Below are 21,253 nucleotides of genomic sequence, written 5' to 3' on the forward strand. Positions count from 1 at the left end.
TGATTGAGCACAGATCACTATGGAGCAGTTTTGGTTCCTGACTCAAAGGGAATACTCTGCCGTCTCCCTCTGACAATAATGCCGCGTTCAAAACAACTGGGAACTCGGAACTGGGAACTGAACTGACTTCCGACTTCAGTGCATTCAAGAGAACTGGAAACTCTGAAAAAAACGAGCTCCGACTGGAAAAAATAGTTTTGAACGGTCATCCAACTCGGAATTCCAATTCTGGAACTCGGGCCTCTTAGAGCTCCGACTTTCCGACCTGAAGATCACTGACATCATTATTTGACTGAGTTCCCAGTTGTCTTAAAAGCACCATGAAACTGATGATACCCTTTGCCAGCTTATATCTGTATGAAGCTGCATTCAGTGCTCTCGTCTACATTAAAACCAAATATCGGTCTAGGTTGGATGTGACAGCAGATATGAGGTGCGCACTATCAAACGTGTACCCGGACTTTGAGAAGCTCCGACGCCACTTGCATCAAGTACAACCATCTCATTAGTGGTGGTGAGAAAAGATACATTCTGTCAGACTAATTTGCAGATGACTGTCATAGCCCCACATAAAAAGTATGTGATGGTGAGTTGAGAAGACAATCAAAAATACTGTTAGAATGTTTTCAATTGACTGCCATAGCTCCAAATAAAAAAGTTAACATTGGCTGTTAATTACATAATTTTTTTTCACATGGTTGGTGGGGTCACGAAAATCTTCCAGTATCAAAATGTGGTCGTGGGCCAAAAAAGTTTGGAACCCCTGACTTACGGGCTAAGGTCAGACAAGGGAGCAACGCAATGCCTTTTTATGGGGAGTAATGTGATAAATTGGCACGGTTCAATCCTGGGGGCAATAAGGAGAAGGAGCGTGGGTGATATCTAAGCAAGATTGCTGTATTTCTTAAAGTGCACCTTTGTGAGGTCATTTTAATATCCCGCACATAGAGCTGAACATAGCTCTCTGTGGTTCCCCATGCCGAGAACATACATGAGTTTAGAACAGGTGTATTGTATAGTGAACATATTAGTACTGTTCTCAAGTCAGCTCTTGAGAGTGCATACATATCTCTTCTTAAGAGAGATGAGTTGTGAGCGTAAAGCATTTGAACGGAGTGATGATGTGGAGCTCTATGAGGATCGTTCTCCCTCTCAGCAGGAAACATGGGGCTATGGATCATAAGTAATACATTGGATGGATTTCCTGCTTCCTCTGGTTGTGAAGAGGGGGGTTTGCTGGGCCCGGACGCGTCCCTGATCACAGGTTATTCAGACTTCCCTCTAACTAATGCTAATTAGCGCTATGCTACAGTAGTCTATTGTGCCCAGCCTGGGATCTGGTGCCAATAACTATCAACATTGACATGGGCACAAACTGAAATGAGAATCTCCCAGAGACGCATAACAGGAATATACTGTATCTTGGTCATTATCACAAAATATAGAGAACTGCTTGAATTGCAGTAAGAATTCAGAGGAAGGTTCAATCCAATGTGCTGCTGAAGTTTTATTGGGTTCTCCCATGTGTCCCTTTCCCTGCAGCCAAAGAGAACACAATTGTAAGCTTTTTATTAGAGTGCTCATTGCTCTACAGACCCTCTGCACACACACACACACACACACACACACACACATTTGCGATCAGCTAAACCTTTTAGATTTTGATGTAATGGGGTCTGATGCTACAGAATGGGGTGATATGTAAATGAGTCTGTCTAGTGGACAGAGTTTTTAGAGGGAGAACAGAGTAAACAGAGATATTGTTTCTGTTTTGTCTCCTGCAGAGAGAAAAACATTCACTCTAACATCCAACTGTGTTCAACCAAAGTAGGAGGAAGTTCAATTTAGGTAATGGTTCTCTCAAGGCGAACAAAGACAATGTTTAAGCCAGTCCATCACACTAGGGTCGTCTTGGTTGGAGAACAAGAGGGTTGTCAAATCCACCATTTAATGGTTAATGAATTGGGCGGCTGGTAGCCTAGTGGTTAGAGCGTTGGTCCAGTAACCGAAAGGTTGCTAGATCGACTACCCAAGGTAAAAATCTGACATTCTGCCCCATAACAAGGAAGTTAACCCACTGTTCCTAGGCTGCCATTGTAAATAAGAATTTGTTCTTAATGGACTTGCCTAGTTAAATAAAGTTTTTTTTTTTAAATGAGTAGAATGATTAATCAAATCAAATTGTATTTGTCACGCACACATGGTTAGCAGATGTTAATGTGAGTGTAGCGAAATGCTTGTGTTTCTAATTCTGACCATGCAGTAATATCTAACAAGTAATCTAACCTAAAAATTTTACAACTACCACACAAGTGTAAAGGAATGAATAAGAATATGTACATAAAAATATATGAATGAGCGATGGCCGAACGGCATAGGCAAGATGCAGGAGATGGTATAGAGTACAGTATATACATATGAGATGAGTAATGTAGGGTATGTAAACATTATATAAAGGGACGTTGTTTAAAGTGGCTAGTGATACATTTATTACATACATTTTTTCATTATTAAAGTAGCTAGAGATGAGTCAGTATGTTGGCAGCAGCCACTCAATGTTAGTGATGGCTGTTTAACAGTCTGATGGCCTTGAGATAGAAGCTGTTTTTCAGTCTCTCGGTCCCCGCTTTGATACACCTGTACTGACCTCGCCTTCTGGATGATAGCGGGTGAACAGGCAGTGGCTCGGGTGGTTGTTGTCCTTGATGATCTTTTCGGCCTTCCTGTGACATCGGGTGCTGTAGGTGTCTGGAGGGCAGGTAGTTTGCCCCCGGTGATGCGTTGTGCAGACCTCCCTACCTCTGGAGAGCCTTACGGTTGTGGCGGAGCCAGTTGCCGTACCAGGCGGTGATACAGCCCGACGGATGCTCTCGATTGTGCATCTGTAAAAGTTTGTGAGTGTTTTTGGTGACAAGCAAATTTCTTCAGCCTCCTGAGGTTGAAGAGGCGCTGCTGCGCCTTCTTCACCACGCTGTCTGTGTGGGTGGACCATTTCAGTTTGTTCGTGATGTGTCGCCGAGGAACTTAAAACTTTCCACCTTCTCCACTGCTGTCCCTTCGAAGTGGATAGGGGGCTGCTCCCTCTGCTGTTCCTGAAGTCACAATCATCTCCTTTGTTTTGTTGACATTGAGTGTGAGGTTATTTTCCTGGCACCACCTCCTCCGAGGCCCTCACCTCCTCCCTGTGTAGGCCGTCTCGTCGTTGTGGTAATCAAGCCTACCACTGTAGTGTCATCTGCAAACTTGATGATTGAGTTGGAGGCGTGCATGGTCACGCGTCATGGGTGAACAGGGAGTACAGGAGAGGGCTGAGAAAGCACCCTTGTGGGCCCCAGTGTTTGAGGATCAGCGGGGTGGGATGTTGTTACCTACCCTCACCACCTGGGGGTGACCCGTCAGGAAGTCCAGGGACCCAGTTGCACAGGGCGGGGTCGAGACCCAGGGTCTCGAGCTTAATGACGAGTTTGGAGGGTACTATGGTGTTAAATGCTGAGCTGTAGTCAATGAACAGCATTCTTACATAGGTATTCCTCTTGTCCAGATGGGTTAGGGCAGTGTGCAGTGTGATTGCGATTGCGTCATCTGTGGACCTATTGGGGCGGTAAGCAAAGTGGAGTGGGTCTAGGGTGTCAGGTAGGGTGGAGGTGATATGGTCTTTGACTAGTCTCTCAAAGCACTTCATGATGACGGAAGTGAGTGCTACGGGGCGATAGTCATTTTGCTCAGTTAACTAGCTTTCTTGGGAACAGGAACAATGGTGGCCCTCTTGAAGCATGTGGGAACAGCAGACCGGGATAAGGATTGATTGAATATGTCCGTAAACACACCAGCAACAAAATGGAGTCGTGGTCAGATTTTCCGAAAGGAGGGCGGGGGAGGTCTTTATATGCGTCGCGGAAGTTAGAATAACAATGATCTAGGGTTTTGCCAGCCCGGGTCGCGCATTCGATATGCTGATAAAATTTAGGGAGCCTTGTTTTCAGATTAGCCTTGTTAAAATCCCCAGCTACAATAAATGCTGCCTCAGGATATGTGGTTTCCAGTTTACATAGAGTCGAATGAAGTTCTTTCAGGGCCGTCGATGTGTCTGCTTGGGGGGGATATACACGACTGTGATTATGATCGAAGAGAATTCTCTTGGTAGATAACGGTCGGCATTTGATTGTAAGGAATTCTAGGTCAGGTGAACAAAAGGACTTGAGTTCCTGTATGTTGTTATGATCACACCACGTCTCATTAATCATAAGGCATACACCCCCGCCCTTCTTCTTACCAGAGAGATGTTTGTTTCTTTCGGCGCGATGCGTGAAGAAACCAGGTGGCTGTACCAACTCTGATGACGTATCCCGAGTGAGCCATGTTTCCGTGAAACAAAGAATGTTACAATCTCTGATGTCTCTCTGGAAGGCAACCCTTGCTCAGATTTCGTCTACCTTGTTGTCAAGACACTGGACATTGGCGAGTAGTATGCTCGGGAGTGGTGCGCGATATGCCCGTCTACGGAGCCTGATCAGAAGACCGCTCCGTCTGCACCTTCTGTGGCGCTGTTGTTTTGGGTCGACGGCTGGGATCCGATCCATTGTCCTGGGTGGTGGACCAAACAGAGGCTCCGCTTCGGGAAAGTCGTATTCCTGGTCGTAATGTTGGTGAGTTGACTTGCTCTTATATCCAATAGTTCCTCCCGACTGAATGTAATAAAACCTAAGATTTCCTCGGGTAACAATGTAAGAAATAACACATAAAAAAACGAAATACTGCATAGTTCCCTAGGAACGCGAAGTGAGGCGGCCATCTGAGTATCTTGAGTATCTAAAAATGGTCTAACCTGCTGGGGACTCGTTGTGGTTCTCCTCATCAGAGTCAGCGAACACCTCAGCCAGCTCCTGGTCAGACATGTCAGTTAGCTCTGTCAGGTCCAGGAGGTCAAAGTGCACCTCCAGGGAGGACACGCTGCTCAGAGGCTCTGCAGGGTCAGAGAGAGAGGAAATTAGTAAGGTCATAGTTATGGACTGATATGGAGCAGCTGGTGGGTTTTATGATAAACTCAATAATAACCCAGTAGATGTGTAATATCTCACTACAACTCAATGCTGTCTACACAACTCACCCAGAACACCCCCTCCGCCACACACACATACACAACCTTCCACACCCTCCTGACCCTCCCTCTCATTCTCAGTACCCCTGGTATGGAAGTTATCTCTCGTGTTGTTTTGATGCTCTGTGCCATACTGTAATAGAAGATAAAAAGAAGGCCTCTCTTTWATCTGTTTCACAGAGAGACAGCTTGGCTTTGTGTGCTGAACTGTCCTTTGGAAGAGATATGGGTCTCTGTGTCAGAATGATGCCAATGTTTGACTGGAGCATCACGACTAGGGCCAGAGAAGCCAGAAATAGAGGGTATTTAAACAACATGGTTAGACTGTRCCTTCTCCTCACCCTCTGTCCTGAGTGTATGGCACCTGTTCTTGGTTCCAAAAGTCACTGATACCCCAGACCCTTCTCCAATGTCTATTGACACACCAGAGTGGCACGACTGTGCCGTTAACATGTACCGTTTTTATTCACGTTAAAATAAGAGCATGACAGTCCTAACATTCCACACTGGCAGCATTCATGCAGTATGGCAGTTAAATGTATATTTGCGTCACTCATGCTTTGCTAAGCATCTATGYAGTGTTACAGCCCCATGCTTGTCTGACACAATGCTTTGGGCTGGGTGGAACTGGCACTCTTTAGTGATCATGGGTGAGGCATAACGGCTGACCGTGTGATCTATGTGGTGTTAATAGTAAGGGACTGTATGTACTTCATGGATGTGTGTGTGTTTATGTATGTGCTGTGGAGGCATATCTCTGTGAACACTTCTAGTATTTTTGGCTTGTGAGTGGGTATATATAGCTGTGTGTCTGAGTGTAGAGAGAGAGCGGGGGTGGATGGTTTTTAAGGATACCGTTTCCCAGCTAATTTCTCTCTACCAGCCAGGCAGTATACTGCCACAGGGTGGATCACAGCCCTCTCCTCAACACTCTTTTGTTCCGCTGCTGCACAGCTCCATTCTCTCACTGTTCTCTCACTCTCCTGATAAATATAGCGCAGACATTGATTTAAGAAGATAAAAACCTTTAACCATATTATTATAAGTCAGAGAGAGTTGATAATCATGCTAAATCATAATCCTGMTGGTGGCMCTGCTGTATWTSWCWKKTRYRYKYMWGWSAMMYGKKYWGMMKKYKMMWKSARTMYKGATMMYYYARMMKYWWMMMRYRRYGYWGRRKSKAGWRKKTWGAKWWRTYKAWTKTAKAWTMMKCRMYACAATGGATTAAAGTGAGCTCAAATAAATCAATCTCTGCTCCAACTCCTTTCCGCCTTGAATTTGGAAGTTCTTCCTGGTAAGCCCTTCTGTGGATTACAGTATTATTGTCACTGAATGCTTGGTGCCAACATGGATGACGGTTTGCCAAACTCTGTATACCTTTGGCTCTTACAGTGAGTGGTGGCTTTGCTTTGCCTGGGATGCCTTGCTACTCACAACAACACACGTCTACAACAAGAGACATTTTGTACAGTACTTGCTGAAAAGTACAATATAAAATCCACCAACAATCTCTATTGTCTTGTTCCTCTGTACCAGACTTGTCCACAGACAGTATAAATACTGATTACATCTGCCTGTGTGTTCCAGACACTAGCTCCCATGAGAGGAGATGTGAGGGGACAAGTGGAACGAGAGAGGAGAGGAGAGGAGAACTATTGGGAGACAGTAAAGATGAGAGGAACGCCAGTGAGGAGAGAGTTGAGAGGAGAGGAAGGTAAAGATATTGTGGGTTGACATTACGCTGTCGTTTGAAGTCTTCTAATGAGACAACTGCAGCCGTAGAGGATCAGAGACAGAGAAGCAGACCCTCCTGTCTCACCTTCACTTAATGAGCCACTCATTTAACCACATGGGAGGCTCAGGCTGCCCCTTTGCACTACTCCTCCCTCACTGAATGGGAGGAAGTTGCCACTAGACACTGATCTAAGGTTGGTTTTACATTATCCAACCTTAATGGTGAAGGCCAGGATTTGGGGAAGTTAAGCTGATCCTCGATCTTTGGTTAAGGGCAACTTCTACCTCCCTAGGGCGTTGGGCTAGCCTGCTGTACAGATCTCTGTACAGATGGGGAGACTGGGGGTCAGTCAGTGTGTGTCTGAGGGGTTAACTGAACTGCACAGCATCAGCTGAACCATATGCAGTGATAAAGGCCTGATTAGCATTATGGGATGTCAAGAGCTCTGTCTCCATGGTGTGCTAGCTGTTTCCTCCCTTAGAGCAAATCTCTACAGGCCTGCTTGGTTCACTTGGCTAATCTAAATTTGAACGATTCACCGACTGTTTGTTCCACCTGCCCCGGTTTCTGGAAGGATGTAGACTGTGGTGTGAGGGGATGATAGAGGCTCGCCTCGTAGGAGGCTGTTGCTGATTACTGCTGAGGTGTGGTGGTTATTCAGGTGCTTACACCCAGGTGAGTGCTACACTTTTTGGCGGTGGATCTGTTCCAGCCTACCTACAGAAGGAGTTGCTGTGAACTTCAGAGACAGAGCTGCCTGATGAAGCGCTCCATGAACTGCCAGCTCCCTGAATTATTTTTTATATATATTTTTTATTAAGCGAGATTGTTTGAAAAGCGCTATATAAAATAAATATATTATTATTAATCAACGGAATCCATTTACCATGCTTCAGATGCACTGCATCAAAAAAAGCTCATCTCTGTAAACAATCTTTAGTATTTAGCTGGTTGTGACATGCATTAATGTAGCAATATTTACCAGCGTGGATGACATGGGCTTATAAGGTCAATTAGATATAATGGTGTGAAATGGTTTGACTAGCCTAGCGCAAACACGGTACACAGGGAATTGAATTGGACACGACCGTATTGCAGTTTTCTTTACAATCGCTAGAACCGATTTAAGTCACTTTTTCAAAACTCTTCACACAGTTCTTCAAACCAACTATTAGCTTGGCACAGCAATTAATTTCACATCCAAAATGCACTAAAACTACCAAAACACTTCATACATGTCTCAAATCAACTGATTCTTCCATAACACTAGCAAAGGTTGTCACCCCCCTCGTCATCAGTGCAACGTCTGTCTCCCTTCTCGAAAGGGCATCCGCGTTTCCATGCTTCACCCCTGACCTGTGCACAACAGAAAAAGAGAAGCGTTGAAGGGACAAGAACCACCTGGTGACCCGATCGTTTGTGTCCTTTCCCCTGGCCATCCAGACCAGGGGAGCATGGTCCGTGACCAGGGTGAAGTGGGTACCTAGCAGGTAATACTTGAGAGTGTCTAGCGCCCACTTCACCACTAAACACTCTTTCTCCACGATAGAGTATTTATTTTCCCTAGGCATCAGCTTTCGGCTGATGTACATGATAGGGTGCCCCTCCCCCTCGTGTTCCTGGGACAGAACGGCCCCTAGTCCCATATCACAGGCGTCCGTCTGGACCACCATCGGCACCTGGAAATCGGGCGTTACGAGAATCGGATGCGAGCACAGCGCTTCCTTCAGACTGTTGAAAGCCGCTTCTGTCTCGTCCGTCCATTTCACTGTTTTCGGGAGGCGGGCCCTGGTTAGATCGGTGAGGGGGGAAGCTATAGCCGCAAAGTTGGGGATAAACCGGCTATAGTATCCTGCCAGTCCCAGGAAGGACTTGGCCTGTGTCTTGGTGCGTGGAACGGGCCAGTCACGCACCGCCTGAACCTTCCTCTCCTGAGGCTTGACGTTCCCCCATCCGATCAAATACCCCAGGTACTCCACCTCCTCGAACCCTAGCTTGCATTTCTTGGGGTTTGCGGTCAACCCGGCTTGTCTGAGCGCGTCCAGCACCGCCTGGAGGCGCGTCAGGTGCTCTTCCCAACCTTGGTTGTGGATGATGATATCATCCAGATATGCCGCTGCGTACCGTTGGAATGTGGGCGGGGCTCCGTGGAGACCGAACGGGAGCACCTGGTACTGATACAACCCGTCTGGTGTCGAAAACGCTGTCTTCTTCCGGGAGGAGACTGCCAACGGTACCTGCCAATAACCTTCGGTCAGGTCAAGGGTGCTGATGTACCGGGCCTTTCCCAATCGGTCGATGAGCTCGTCCACCCTCGGCATGGGATATGCGTCGAACAAGCTGAAGTCGTTCACCCCCCGGAAATCGTTACAGAAGCGGAGGCTACCATCCGGTTTGGGCACCAACACGATGGGGCTATACCATGCACTGTGGGACTCTTCCACGACCCCTATCCTCAGCATAGCCTCCACTTCCTGTTTTATGGCCTCCCTTCGGGCCTCCGGAATCCGATATGGCCTCTTTAATACTGTTTCCCCGGCCGGGTACGGATGTGGTGTTCAATGAGGGTCCTGCGGCCTGGCTTCTCGGAGAAAACCGCCGTGTTCCGATCGACGAGGTCCCTGAGCTCTTGCTTCTGGGCCGGGTCGAGGTCCTCATTGCTCGGGACCTCCACTGGTACCGTTGGCGTCCTGGGTCCCGACCGTAACACGGCCAAGGCTGTCCTCTCGTGCCACTTCTTCAACAGGTTCACGTGGTAAATCTGTTGGGGTGTCCGTCTCCCCGGTTGCCGTACGTGGTAATTGACAGTTCCCAGCTTCTCGATCACCTCGTATGGTCCGTGCCATGTTGCCAGGAACTTACTTTCGGCCATGGGGATCAAGACCAACACCCTGTCTCCCACCTGGAATTCTCGGGGCTGGGCTCTCCGATTGTAGACCTGGGCTTGGGCACGTTGGGCCTTCTCCATATGTTCCCTCACGACTGGCCATATGGCTGTCATCCGCTCCGGCATCGTCTCCACGTGCTCTACCACGCTGCGTAAGGGGGTCGGTTGGGCTTCCCACACCTCCTTGGCGAGGTCCAGTAGGCCGCGTGGCCTCCTCCCATAGAGGAGTTCGAACGGGGAAAACCCAGTGGAGGATTGGGGTACTTCTCGGATTGAGAACATTAGGTGGGGTAGTAGCTGGTCCCAATTCTTCCCGTCCTGCTCGATGACCTTCCGCAGCATCTGTTTGAGCATTTTATTAAAGCACTCGACGAGCCCATCCGTCTGCGGGTAAAAAATGAAGGTCCGGATCTGCTTGATCTGCAGGAGGGCACACAACTCTTTCATGAGGCGGAACATAAACTCCGTACCTTGGTCTGTCAGAATCTCGTTCGGGATGCCCACCCGGCTAAAGAGGTGGAACAGCTCCTGGGCGATTCTCTTGGACACCGCCACCTGTAGGGGAATGGCCTCGGGATACCGGGTGGCATAGTCCACTATTACCAAGATGTACCTGTGTCCTCATGCAGTCTTTACCAGGGGTCCCACTATGTCCATGGCGATGCGTTCAAAGGGCACCCCGATTATTGGCAGGGGGACCAGAGGGTTTCGGAAGTGTGCTTTCTGGGCAGTGAGTTGACACTCCGGGCAGCTGCGACAGTAGTCTTCCACGGCCCTCCTCATCCCGGGCCAGTAGAACAACGGCTCCTACGTACCGTTGGGGCAGCAACAATACCTCTCGAAGTTCCCCCTGTTGGTGCGACACCTGATACAAAAGGTTATTCTTAATTTGGAAATGAGGGTATCGCCAGTCACTCACCCCCGGAAGTAGCTGTCCATCCACCGCTATCACTTGGGCGGAGGCAGCTTTCAAATTCGGATCCTCCCACTGGGCCGTCCCGAATTGTCCCCTCAGTTGGCCCCCAACGGGGGTCTCGACTGGCCCCTCGAAATCGAGTAGCGGGAGGCTGGGCTCCTCTTCAAGTGGTTCCCCAGGGGGTACGGGTTCCGGCTCCCCCTCCAACTCCGGACCCGTAGAGTCAGGTTGGTTAACCGGCGGCTTCCGGGCCACATAGGCGATGGGTCTTCCCCGCCCTCTTCTTCGGCCGGGTCATACTTTCTTCCTCAACTCGTGCCCCCATAGGGCCGCGAACAGTGGACAATCCTGTCCCACTAGGAGAGGTACCGGCAGCTCTGGTACTGCACCCACCATCATCTGACAGCTCCCTTGTGGCGTCACGATGTTGGTCCATATGGTGGGATACCATTTTGTGTCACCGTGAACACAGGAAATGGACATCTCCCTACACCGTTCGGTCTCCTGGTTCAGCAGGCTCGTGGTTACGAGTGTAACCATGCTTCCGGAGTCTAATAGCGCTTCCGTGTCGTGTCCGTCAACCTTCACCGGGCCCATGGGTGCAGTTGACTTGTGGTGTGCCCAACAGGAAGTGACATAGTTTACGGCGTGACCCACCTCGCCTCCGGGGCTAGCTGATGGGATCAACTCCTCTCGAGCCGGGCAATTCCAGGCAATGTGCCCCCGGGCGCCACACTCAAAACACCTCCTTTGTTCTCCCTCTACCTAGGGTCGTCGGTGTCGGGTCGGCCCTACCCTCGCCGTCTCTCCACGGGTTTGCGGTCCTTTGGCCCTGCCGACTGTCGGTTCGGGGTACACTGCGGTGGGGCTGTCCTTCCGTCCCTCCCGACGGGTCGCCGACTCGTCCCGGCTCCCACTCAGCAGTGCCTGAGTGTTCTTCTGCGTCTCCACTGCTTCCAGGAGGCCCTCCAAGGTCTGGGGTGCGCACAAACTTGCTGCCCTCTTCATGTCATGGGGTAGCGCCTGTAAGAAGCGATCCAGGACCACTTTGTCGAGGATGGATAGGGTGGATACGTCGGTGAGGAGCCATGCCCTGGTGACGCGCAGTAGGTCGCTCATCTGGGTTCGGGGGGAGGCGTCAGGTACGAACCTCCAGTCGTGGAACTGTTGAGCCTGATGGGCCAGGCTGTACCCGTAGCGGCTGAGTATCTCCCGTTTGAGTCTGTCGTAGTTATCCGCCTGTTCGTCGTTCAGGTCCCTTTTGGGCATTGCCTTTTGGGCATTCCCAGAGATGAACGGGGCCAGCAGACTTGCCCACTGCGGCCTTTGCCATCCTTCCCGTAGTGCTGTCCGTTCAAGTGTACAGAGGTATGTTTTGAAGTTAAAAACTGGTTTGGATGTGATCCAGGAGACGCTCCTCCTTGCAGTTTCCTGACTTCCTCAACGAGGTGGACATTTTGTAGTCGCTGTTCCTCCAGCGTTTGTTCCTGAACCGCCTGTTGTGCTTGTTGGGCCCGGACGAACTGAGCTATCAACTCGTCCATGCTGATACTGTGTAAACGTCAACCCTGATCTGACCACGTTATCAGAGTGCTCGCATTCTCCACCACTTGTGGCAGACCAGGGGGTTTGGTCAAGACGTTTACATAGATCAGACAGAGTATGATTAGCTCGGTTTCAAGGGTGTTTATTAAATAATAAATCAAAAAGAAAAGAACAAGTCTCCCCCATGAGACCCTCTCCGGGATACTGTCTCCTGGGCTCCGGGTCTTCCTGTATCCTGTCGGGCACACAAACTCAACTCCCTCGGCTTAGCTCGGGAAACCGTATCCAACCACATGGAAGTCACCTCACTTCCCCTAGTCCTCTCCCTGTGTGCTGCCCTTCTGGCAGCTTTATGGGCCTCGCACAGCTGGTGAGCAATCCGCCCTTGATTACTCACCAGCTCCCAATCAGCCCCAATTAGTCCTGTCCGGAGAGCCCGTCGAGACCTGGCACGTCCAGCAGATGGAGCCACCACCTCGTGATGTATACTTCATCTGTTACCAGGCCTCGACGAGTCTCCCCCTGGTGGCTGACCTGCTGTACGCCACAATACGTACTCCTCTCCCTCTCCCAGCCACTCTTCTTCCTCTGTCAGCCACTTCTCTATCTCTGGCTGGGTCCATGTTTACATTACAGTACAGCATTATTCCTAAGATGTCCCCTTTTGTATCGACGGTAATGAAAGTGAAAGACTAACACCTGGGTAGGTGTTCAGCTACAATGGGAATCAGCTGTGGTTGGTCTAATTGTTTTGATAGTATTTTCTTTCTTAGATTTGGAATATATTTAAATACGGTATTACTGTAGAAATGTAGCAAATTGCTGTCTTATTCAATTTTGTGTTATGTTAGGTTTGAACTTAAGTTTAACAGTTTTGAAAAGAGTATGTAAGCATGTGCAAATTGGCCTGTAGGTACATAGAGTTTTGGTGGTGGTTGTGTCTGAGTGAGAAAATAATTCATGAAATTTGAAAGATGTAGTCATTGAATGCATTTTGTGCCAAAGCAATGAAAAATGATCCACAGTTTAGCCCACATAGACTGCTGTTYTGCTCACTGTGTGAAGAGTTTTGAAAAAGTGATCTAAGTATTGAGAAATGGGTCCTAGCGATTGTAAATAACTGTAAGCAGAGCCATTAAATCTGTGCAGGCCAGGCTCTTCAACTACCTCACCAGATATATATGCTGGTCCGGTCACCCACGTTACGACTCTAATAAAAGGCATTACCGAAGCCTGTCAGGCGTAACAGCATGACATTAGCCTCGCTCAGACTCTGGGGCTGATAACACAAGGTTAAAGGGTCATGATAACCTTAGTTACCCTGTTAACAGGGTCATGATAGCCATAGTGACGGACCTGAAAGAAGTAACACCTGCCCCATATTGGTTTTGATGGGGGGAATGAAAGAGCCTGAGTCCACAGCTGTCAGCAGTCTCACACAGCAGCAGAGCAGCTCTGATTGTGAATTAAGCCCTGGTATGTGGCATGGTTTTGGCTATATTCTAGCCATTAGGCTAGACCATGAGCAAGCTGGATAATGAAATGTGCCCATGCATATTTTAATAAATCTACAAAATCTATTATATGGAGGGTGCTGTCGTACTCTAATAACCCCATACTATATTCTACTTCATCAGTCCTCTAAGCCGACACACCCTCAGGGCATGCGTCAGGTGCAACCCCTCCCTGACAAAATTATTTGGGTTTAAGAATGTATTGAGGGATGGAGGGAAAGTGTGAATATGGAAGAGGAATTCTCCCCAGAGGCCCGGAATAGGCTTGCCCACGGCTGTCTGTCTCTTTGAATCTCCCAGCAAGAGAAGGAGAGAGGAAGGGAGAGAAAGAGAGAGAGGAGGGATGGATGGATGGATGGAAGAGAAGTAGTTAAAATTAGTTAGGAGAGAGAGGGATGGAGGGGAGATGAAGACAGAACGGGGTTATAAAGAAATTCCAACTCCGCTATATCTCCATCTTTTTTTTGTCTCTCTCTAAACTAGTTACAGTCATCCCAGTCCCCTTTGTTAATTTCTTTCCTCTACCCCTCCACTACCCCTCCTCTCCTGTCTTCTCCCACCACCACTTCTCCTTGAATAATAGATCAGTAACACATTTCCCCTTTCCCCTCCCAGCAAGGTTGGTGAGAGAGATGGAGAGAAACGGTTTTTGCTCTCTCTCAACCCGTTAAGTGTCTCTCTGGGAGCCCATTGGCGGAACTATACCCATAGTACATTCACATTGAGAAGGAAAGGTGTCATTCATACATTAGACTTGTATGGCAGCTGTTGAAAGGATATAAAGCAGTAGCCCACTTGTGAAGCACACACACACACAAACCAACCAACCACTTGTCCTTGTTGTCCTGACCCCTCCTGCTGTTTTTGGCTAACGGTTACAAATTGAAAATTAGAAAAAATAAAGAGGACTTAGAAATGACTTTGGCTGTTTCTTTGACTTTTGGCCCCTTCTTAAATGCAGCCTCAGTTATTTCCTTGTTATTGTTCTTTTCCCTTCTTCTCTTGTCTCTGCCTTCTCTCACTGCCCTTCACTCTCTGTTCTCTCTGTGGTTGTACTCAGGGATCTCTCTGTCTGTCTGTCTCTCCTCTCTGCCAGGGTGTACTGTATATTGAAAATGTAATAGAATGTAAGATAAGGGGAGAGGGAAGAGTATACATGTAATGGAAAAGAGGAACGGACAAATTCAATTGGAAAGAAAAATTGAGAGAGAGTGAGAGATAAGAAAGAGTTTGGGAAAACAAATCTGGGGAGAGAAAGATGAGGGAGGAGAGGGGTAATCTGCCTTAGTGAAGACTGAGATAATTGCCTGGTAGGCTGGGCTGTAAATAGCAGTAGTCTGGCTGAGGGGAGCGGCGGAGAGACTGGGGGCTCCATCAAATAGTAGAATGCCTCTGTATCTGACGCCCCCCCCCCCAAGGCCCCCCAGCCACCCCATGGCTCACTGATCATTAGCCTAGCCAGAGCAGCCCATAATGAGGATCGAGGGGGTTGACGGGGTAAGCTAGAAAGACAGTTGCAAGGGTCTCCCCTTTAGCAAAACGATGAGCACAGTATAGATCAGCCAGTCTCAACAAACAGCCTATAATGAGGCTATAATGATTCCCAAACACTCTCATACACTCAGGTTTTAACAGGGGCTTCCACTGTATCTCAGTAGGATTGGTTATAGTGCACAGTGTGATGCTTGGCTGGCTCAGAGCCAGTAAACTGAACTTGACCTTATCTAGAGGTAACAAAGTCATTGGGTCCAGCCAAACTCAGCAAAAGGGCTATTAACAACTTTATCCAATTATTATTCGCTCCCCACAATACATAAACTGTTGTAGAAAATAAATGTACTAGTTTTAGGATGTAACTAAAGGGTTTCCCTCTCTGTCTGTAGGGTAACTGTGCCCCAGGTGTCTCATTAGGGCAGAAGGACACAGATACTGGGCTGTAGTGGCCGTCTCCCTGAATGGGTGTTTAGTTGTTGGGTAGATAAAGACTTCCTTGTGAGGCCTGTGTCTGTCTGTGTGTCTGTGTCTGCGTGTCTGTGGCCTCTGGCTCAGCCCTGGGCCTGGTGTAGATAGACACAGTGACACAGGGCTCCCTATGTGGGGGGACAGACACACAATGATGCCTTTTAGCTGGGGGATTGGAAGTGTGGATGGGTACAGGAGAAGGTGGAAGTCGGGTTAGTGGAACTGTGAAGATGGGTGCAATATATCTCAATTTAACCCCAGAGGAAGTGATGAACTGACCACAGTGTGTACCTGTGCCCCAACGCCAAACTAAAAAAATGACCCACCTCTTACACACAAGAAAAACAAAGGTTTCTCAAGGGTTCTTTGGGAAGGGGGATGGTTCTATATGGAACCATCCTGACCCAAAGAACCCTTTGAGCCCTTCAATGGTTCTTTGCAGCTCAATTTTATTTTAGTGATAATTTGTAATGCGGTACGAGCTGGTGGCAGGGAAGTCAGGCGCAGGAGAATGAACTTGGTAAAAAGGGAGCTGTTTAATAAACATTCAAAAAAAATCAGAAAACCAAAGTATACAAAAATAACATAAATAGTGTGCAAAACCCATCGCACACCAGAACAAATAACACACCTACATACAACAAACAATCTCTGACAAGGACATGAGGGGAAACAGAGGGTTAAATACACAACATGTAATGAATGGGATTGGAACCAGGTGTGTAGGAAGACAAGACAAAACCAATAGAAAATAAAAAATGGATCAATGATGGCTAGAAGGTCGGTGACGTCGACCGCCGAACACCACCCGAACAAGGAGAGGGACCGACTTCGGCGGAAGTCGTGACATAATTAAAATGTACGGGCGGCGGCTCATTCAAATATTTTGGGGCGTGGTTTATTCACAGCTCTTTTTGTGCAACCGTGAGTGAGGGTGTAATTCCAGTTGTTCTAAACTGTTGTGTTACGCTATTAAACATTATATATGACTAAGGCCAGTGATGTTGTCTTGTGAAAGATTCACATATGGCCTTGGGTTCATTCAGAATGATTGACTAAATCAGTAGTGAACAATAATCTCCTCAGGGACCCACAGCCATTCCAGAGCTGACACACCTGATTTAACTTAATAACACAATAATAACTGCAATGGAATTTTAACAATATAATACGGCTAGTAAACCAGAATAAAAACCACGCTACGGTTCTACAAAGAACCTTTGAGATTGAGAAAGGTCCTTTTTTGTTGCTACTGTATATAGAATATTTTTTAATGGTTCTATATGAAACCTTAGGAAAGGGTTCTTTATAGCACCATGCAGGTTCCATTTAGAACCTTATGAGCATGGTTCTTTATAGAACATTTAAAAAAAGGTTCCGATATGGTTACAACCTTTGGTTGGTTCTATAAAGAACTTTCTCAATCTAAAGGTTCTTTGTAGAACCGTACAGTTTTTTTTATTTTGGCTTACTAGCCATATTAAATTGTTAAAATTCCATCCAAAATGCCATCCAACTTAATTACTATCCTCCCCATCCTCCCCCATTCCTTTTTTCTATCCATCCAATCCACCCTCCATCCATCCATCCACCACTCCTCCATCGCTCGCCTTACCCCGGTACTCACGTCTCCTCTCGGTGACGTGCAGCAGGCCAGCGGTGTGTCCTGGAAGCCCTCCCTCCTCTTCCCCCACTGGGTGATGGTCAATTAATCCTGGACTAACATGTCCCCCGCATATTGACTCTGTACCAGTACCCCCTGTACTGTTATTACCTGCTGCTCTTTAATTTATTTGTTATTTTTTTTTGTCTTTTTTTTTTACTTATTATTTTTTACTTAATAAACACCTATATTTTCTTAATACTTTGCATTAGGTTGGTTAAGGGCTTGTAATAGCATTGCAACTGTAAGGTTAGACCTGTTATATACGGCACTGAGTGACGAATAAAAATGTAATTTGATTTGATCTCCAGATTCCCTGAGTTCATGGCGGCACATTGCCACCTCACTGACCTTGCAGCAACCAAGCGTTAGCGCAGAACACAGCAGACAGGGAGGAGAGAGGGGGATGGAGATAGTGAGAAAGAGAGGAGCGAGCGGGAACTGAAGTGTGGATGAAAAAGAGGAGAGAGTAGCAGGACAGGAGCGTTCTAAATCAATCAATCAAAATCAAATCAAAATGTTATTAGTCACAATACACATCGGTTAGCAAGATGTTAATGCATGTTAATGCGAGTGTAAGCGAAATGCTGTGCTTCTAGTTCCGACATGCAGTATACACCAACAGTAACTCTAACCCTAACAATTCCCACAAACTACTACCCTACACCACACACACAAGTGTAAAGGGATAAAGAATATGTACAGTAAAGATATATGATGAGTGGTTGGTAACATAGAACGGCATGGCAATGCAGTAGATGGGATAGAAGTCACGGTATATCACATATGAAATGAGTAGCGGTAGCGGTATTAACATAAAGTCGGCTATTTTAAAGTGAGTGGTACATGTATGTACATAAAGAATGGCCAAGACTGCAGTAAGATGATATAGAGTACAGTATATACATATGAAGATGGTAAATGTAGGGTATGTTAACTTGTATTTAAGTGGATTGTTTAGAAGTGGGCTACGTGTACAATTTTTACATAATTTCCCATCAATTCCCAATTTTTAAAGTGGCTGGAGTTGAGTCCATGATGTTGGCAGCAGGCCGCTAAATGTTTAGTGGTGGCTTGTTTAACAGTCTGATGTGCCTTGAGATATGAAGCTGTTTTTCGAGTCTCTCGGTCCCATGCTTGATGCACCTGTACTGACCTCGGCTCTGGATGATAGCCGGGGTAAACAGGCAGTGGCTTGGGGTTGTTGTCGCTTTGATACTTTATGGCTTCCTGTGACATCGGGTGGTGTAGGTTCCCTGGAGGGCAGTAGTTTGCCCCTGGTGATGCGTTCTGCAGACTCATACCCTCTGGAAAGCCTTGACGGTTTGTGGGCGGAGCAGTTGTCCCGTACCAGGCGGTGATACAGCCCGACAGGATGCTCTCGATTGTGCATCTGTAGAAGTTTGTGAGTGCTTTTGGTGACAAGCCGAATTTCTTTCACCTCCTGAGGTTGAAGAGGCGCTGCTGCGCCCTTCTTCACAACGCTGTCTGTGTGGGTGGACCAATTCAGTTTGTTCCGTGATGTGTACACCGAGGAACTTTAAACTTTCCACCTTCTCCACTACTGACCCCGTCGATGTGGAATAGGGGGTGCTCCCTCTGTTTCCCTGAAGTTCCCACAATCATCTCCTTTGTTTTTGTTGACGTTGAGTGTGAGGTATTTTTCCTGACACCACACTGCCGAGGGCCTCACCTCTCCCTGTAGGCCGTCTCGTCGTTGTTGGTAATGCAAGCCTACACTGTAGTGTCATCCGCAAAACTTGATGATGGAGTTGGAGGCGAGCATGGCCACGCAGTCGTGGGTGAACAGGGAGTACAGGAAGGGCTCAGAACGCACCTTGTGGGCGCTCCAGTGTTGAGGATCAGCGGGTGGAGATGTTGTTACCTAGCTCCTCACCACTCTGGGGGCGGCCCGTCAGGAATCCAGGACCGCATTGCACAGGGCGGGGTCGAGACCAGGGTCTCGAGCTTTGATGACGAGTTTGGGAGGTTACTATGGTGTTAAATGCTGAGTAATCGATGACAGCATTCTCACATGGGTATTCCCTTTTCCAGATGGTGTTAGGGCAGTGTGCAGTGTGGTTGCGATTGCGTCGTCTGTGGACCTATTGGGTCGGTAAGTCAAATTGGAGTGGGTCTAGGGTGTCCGTAGGGTGGAGGTGATATGGTCCTTGACTAGTCTCTCAAAGCACTTCATGATGAGGAAGTGAGTGCTACGGGCGGTAGTCGTTTAGCTCAGTTACCTTAGCTTTCTTGGGAACAGGAAACAATGGTGGCCCTCTTGAAGCATGTGGGAACAGCAGACTGGGATATAGGATTGATTGAATATGTCCGTAAACACACCAGCCAGCTGGTCTGCGCATGCTCTGAGGACGCGGCTGGGAATGCGTCTGGGCTCGCAGCCTTGCGAGGGTTAACACGTTTAAATGTTTTACTCACCTCGGCTGCAGTGAAGGAGAGCCCGCAGGTTTGGTAGGGGGCCGTGTCAGTGGCACTAGTAATTGTCCTCAAAGCGGCAAAAAAGTTGTTTGCCTTCTGGGAGCAAGACATCCTGGTCCGCGACGGGGCTGGTTTTCTTTTTGTAATCCGTGATTGACTGTAGACCCTCGTGGCCACATACCTCTTGTGTCTGAGCTGTTGAATTGCGACCGATTTTGTCTCTGTACTGAGACTTAGGCCTGTTTATTGCCTTGCGGAGAGAATAGCTACACTGTTTGTATTCGGTCCATGTTCCGGTCACCTTGCCCTGGTTAAAAGCAGTGGTTCGCCGTTTCCGTTTCACGCGAATGCCTGCCGTCAATCCACGGTTTCTGGTTGGGAATGTTTTTAATCGTTGCTGTGGTACGACATCGTCAATGCACTTCCTAATGAACTCGCTCACCCGAATCAGCATATTCATCAATATTGTTGTTGGCGCGATGCGGAACATTCCAATCCGCGGGATCGAAGCAGTCTTGAAGCGTGGATTCAGATTGGTCGCGACCAGCGCTTGAACAGACTGAGCGCGGAGCTTGTTGTTTGAGTTTCTGTTTGTAGGCTGGAATCAACAAAATGGAAGTCTGGTCAGCTTTTTCCGAAAGGGGGGGCGGGGAGGGCCTTATAAGCGTCGCGGAAATTAGTATACAATGGTCTAGTGTTTTTTCCAGCCTGGTGCACAATCGATTATGCGATGAATCTTGGGAGTTTTTTGTTTTAGATTAGCCTTGTTAAAACCCAGCTACGATGAATGCAGCCTCAGGGTGTGTGGTTTCCAGTTTAACAAAGACTCAGATAAAGTCGTTCAGGGCCACCGATGTGTTGCTTGGGGGGAATATATACGGTTGATTATGATTGGAAGAGATTCCCTTGTAGATAATGCGGGTCGACATTGATTGTGAGGAGTTCTAGATCAGGTGAACAGAATGACTTGAGTTCCTGTGTGTTGTTATGAGATACACACCACTTCTCGTTATCATAAGGCATACCCCCCCGCCCCTCTTCTTACCGGAAGAATGTTTGTTTCTGTCGGCGCGATGCATGAAGAAACCAACTGGCTGCACCGACTCCGTTAGCGTCCCTTGAGTTAGCCATGTTTCCGTGAAGCAACACGTTGCAATCCCTGATGTCTCTCTGGAATGCTACCCGTGCTCGGATTTCATCAACCTTATTGTCAGAGACTGGACATTGGCGAGTAGTATGCTAGGGAGTGGGAGCGCGATGTGCCCGTCCTCCGAAGCCTGACCACGAGACCGCCTCGTTTTCCCCTTTTTTCGGCGTCGCACAGGGTCGCCGGCTGGGATCAGATCCATTGTATTGGGTGGAAGGCAAACACTGGATCCGTTTCGGGAAAGTCATATTCCTGGTAGGAACGATGATGAGTTGACGTTAATCGTATATTCAGTAGTTCCTCCCGACTGTATGTAATGAAACCTAAGATTACCTGGGGTACCGATG

The 21,253-nt window shown here is 47.8% G+C and overlaps 1 protein-coding gene across 1 annotated transcript in view; it reads right to left on the bottom strand.

Moving 5' to 3' along the window:
• The window catches only part of LOC111969445 (dysbindin domain-containing protein 1), a 47,990-nt gene that overhangs the window by 13,447 nt on the left and 13,290 nt on the right, over positions 1–21,253 (bottom strand). Inside the window, exons 2-3 of the mRNA XM_023995601.2 lie at positions 17,273–17,371; positions 4,826–4,963 (exon numbers count right to left, since the gene is read on the bottom strand). Coding sequence (XP_023851369.2) covers positions 4,826–4,963; positions 17,273–17,371 — 237 coding nt within the window. The remainder of the gene's footprint in view (positions 1–4,825; positions 4,964–17,272; positions 17,372–21,253) is intronic.

Source organism: Salvelinus sp. IW2-2015, linkage group LG10 (assembly GCF_002910315.2).
Source record: "Salvelinus sp. IW2-2015 linkage group LG10, ASM291031v2, whole genome shotgun sequence".
Classification (NCBI taxonomy): domain Eukaryota; kingdom Metazoa; phylum Chordata; class Actinopteri; order Salmoniformes; family Salmonidae; genus Salvelinus; species Salvelinus sp. IW2-2015.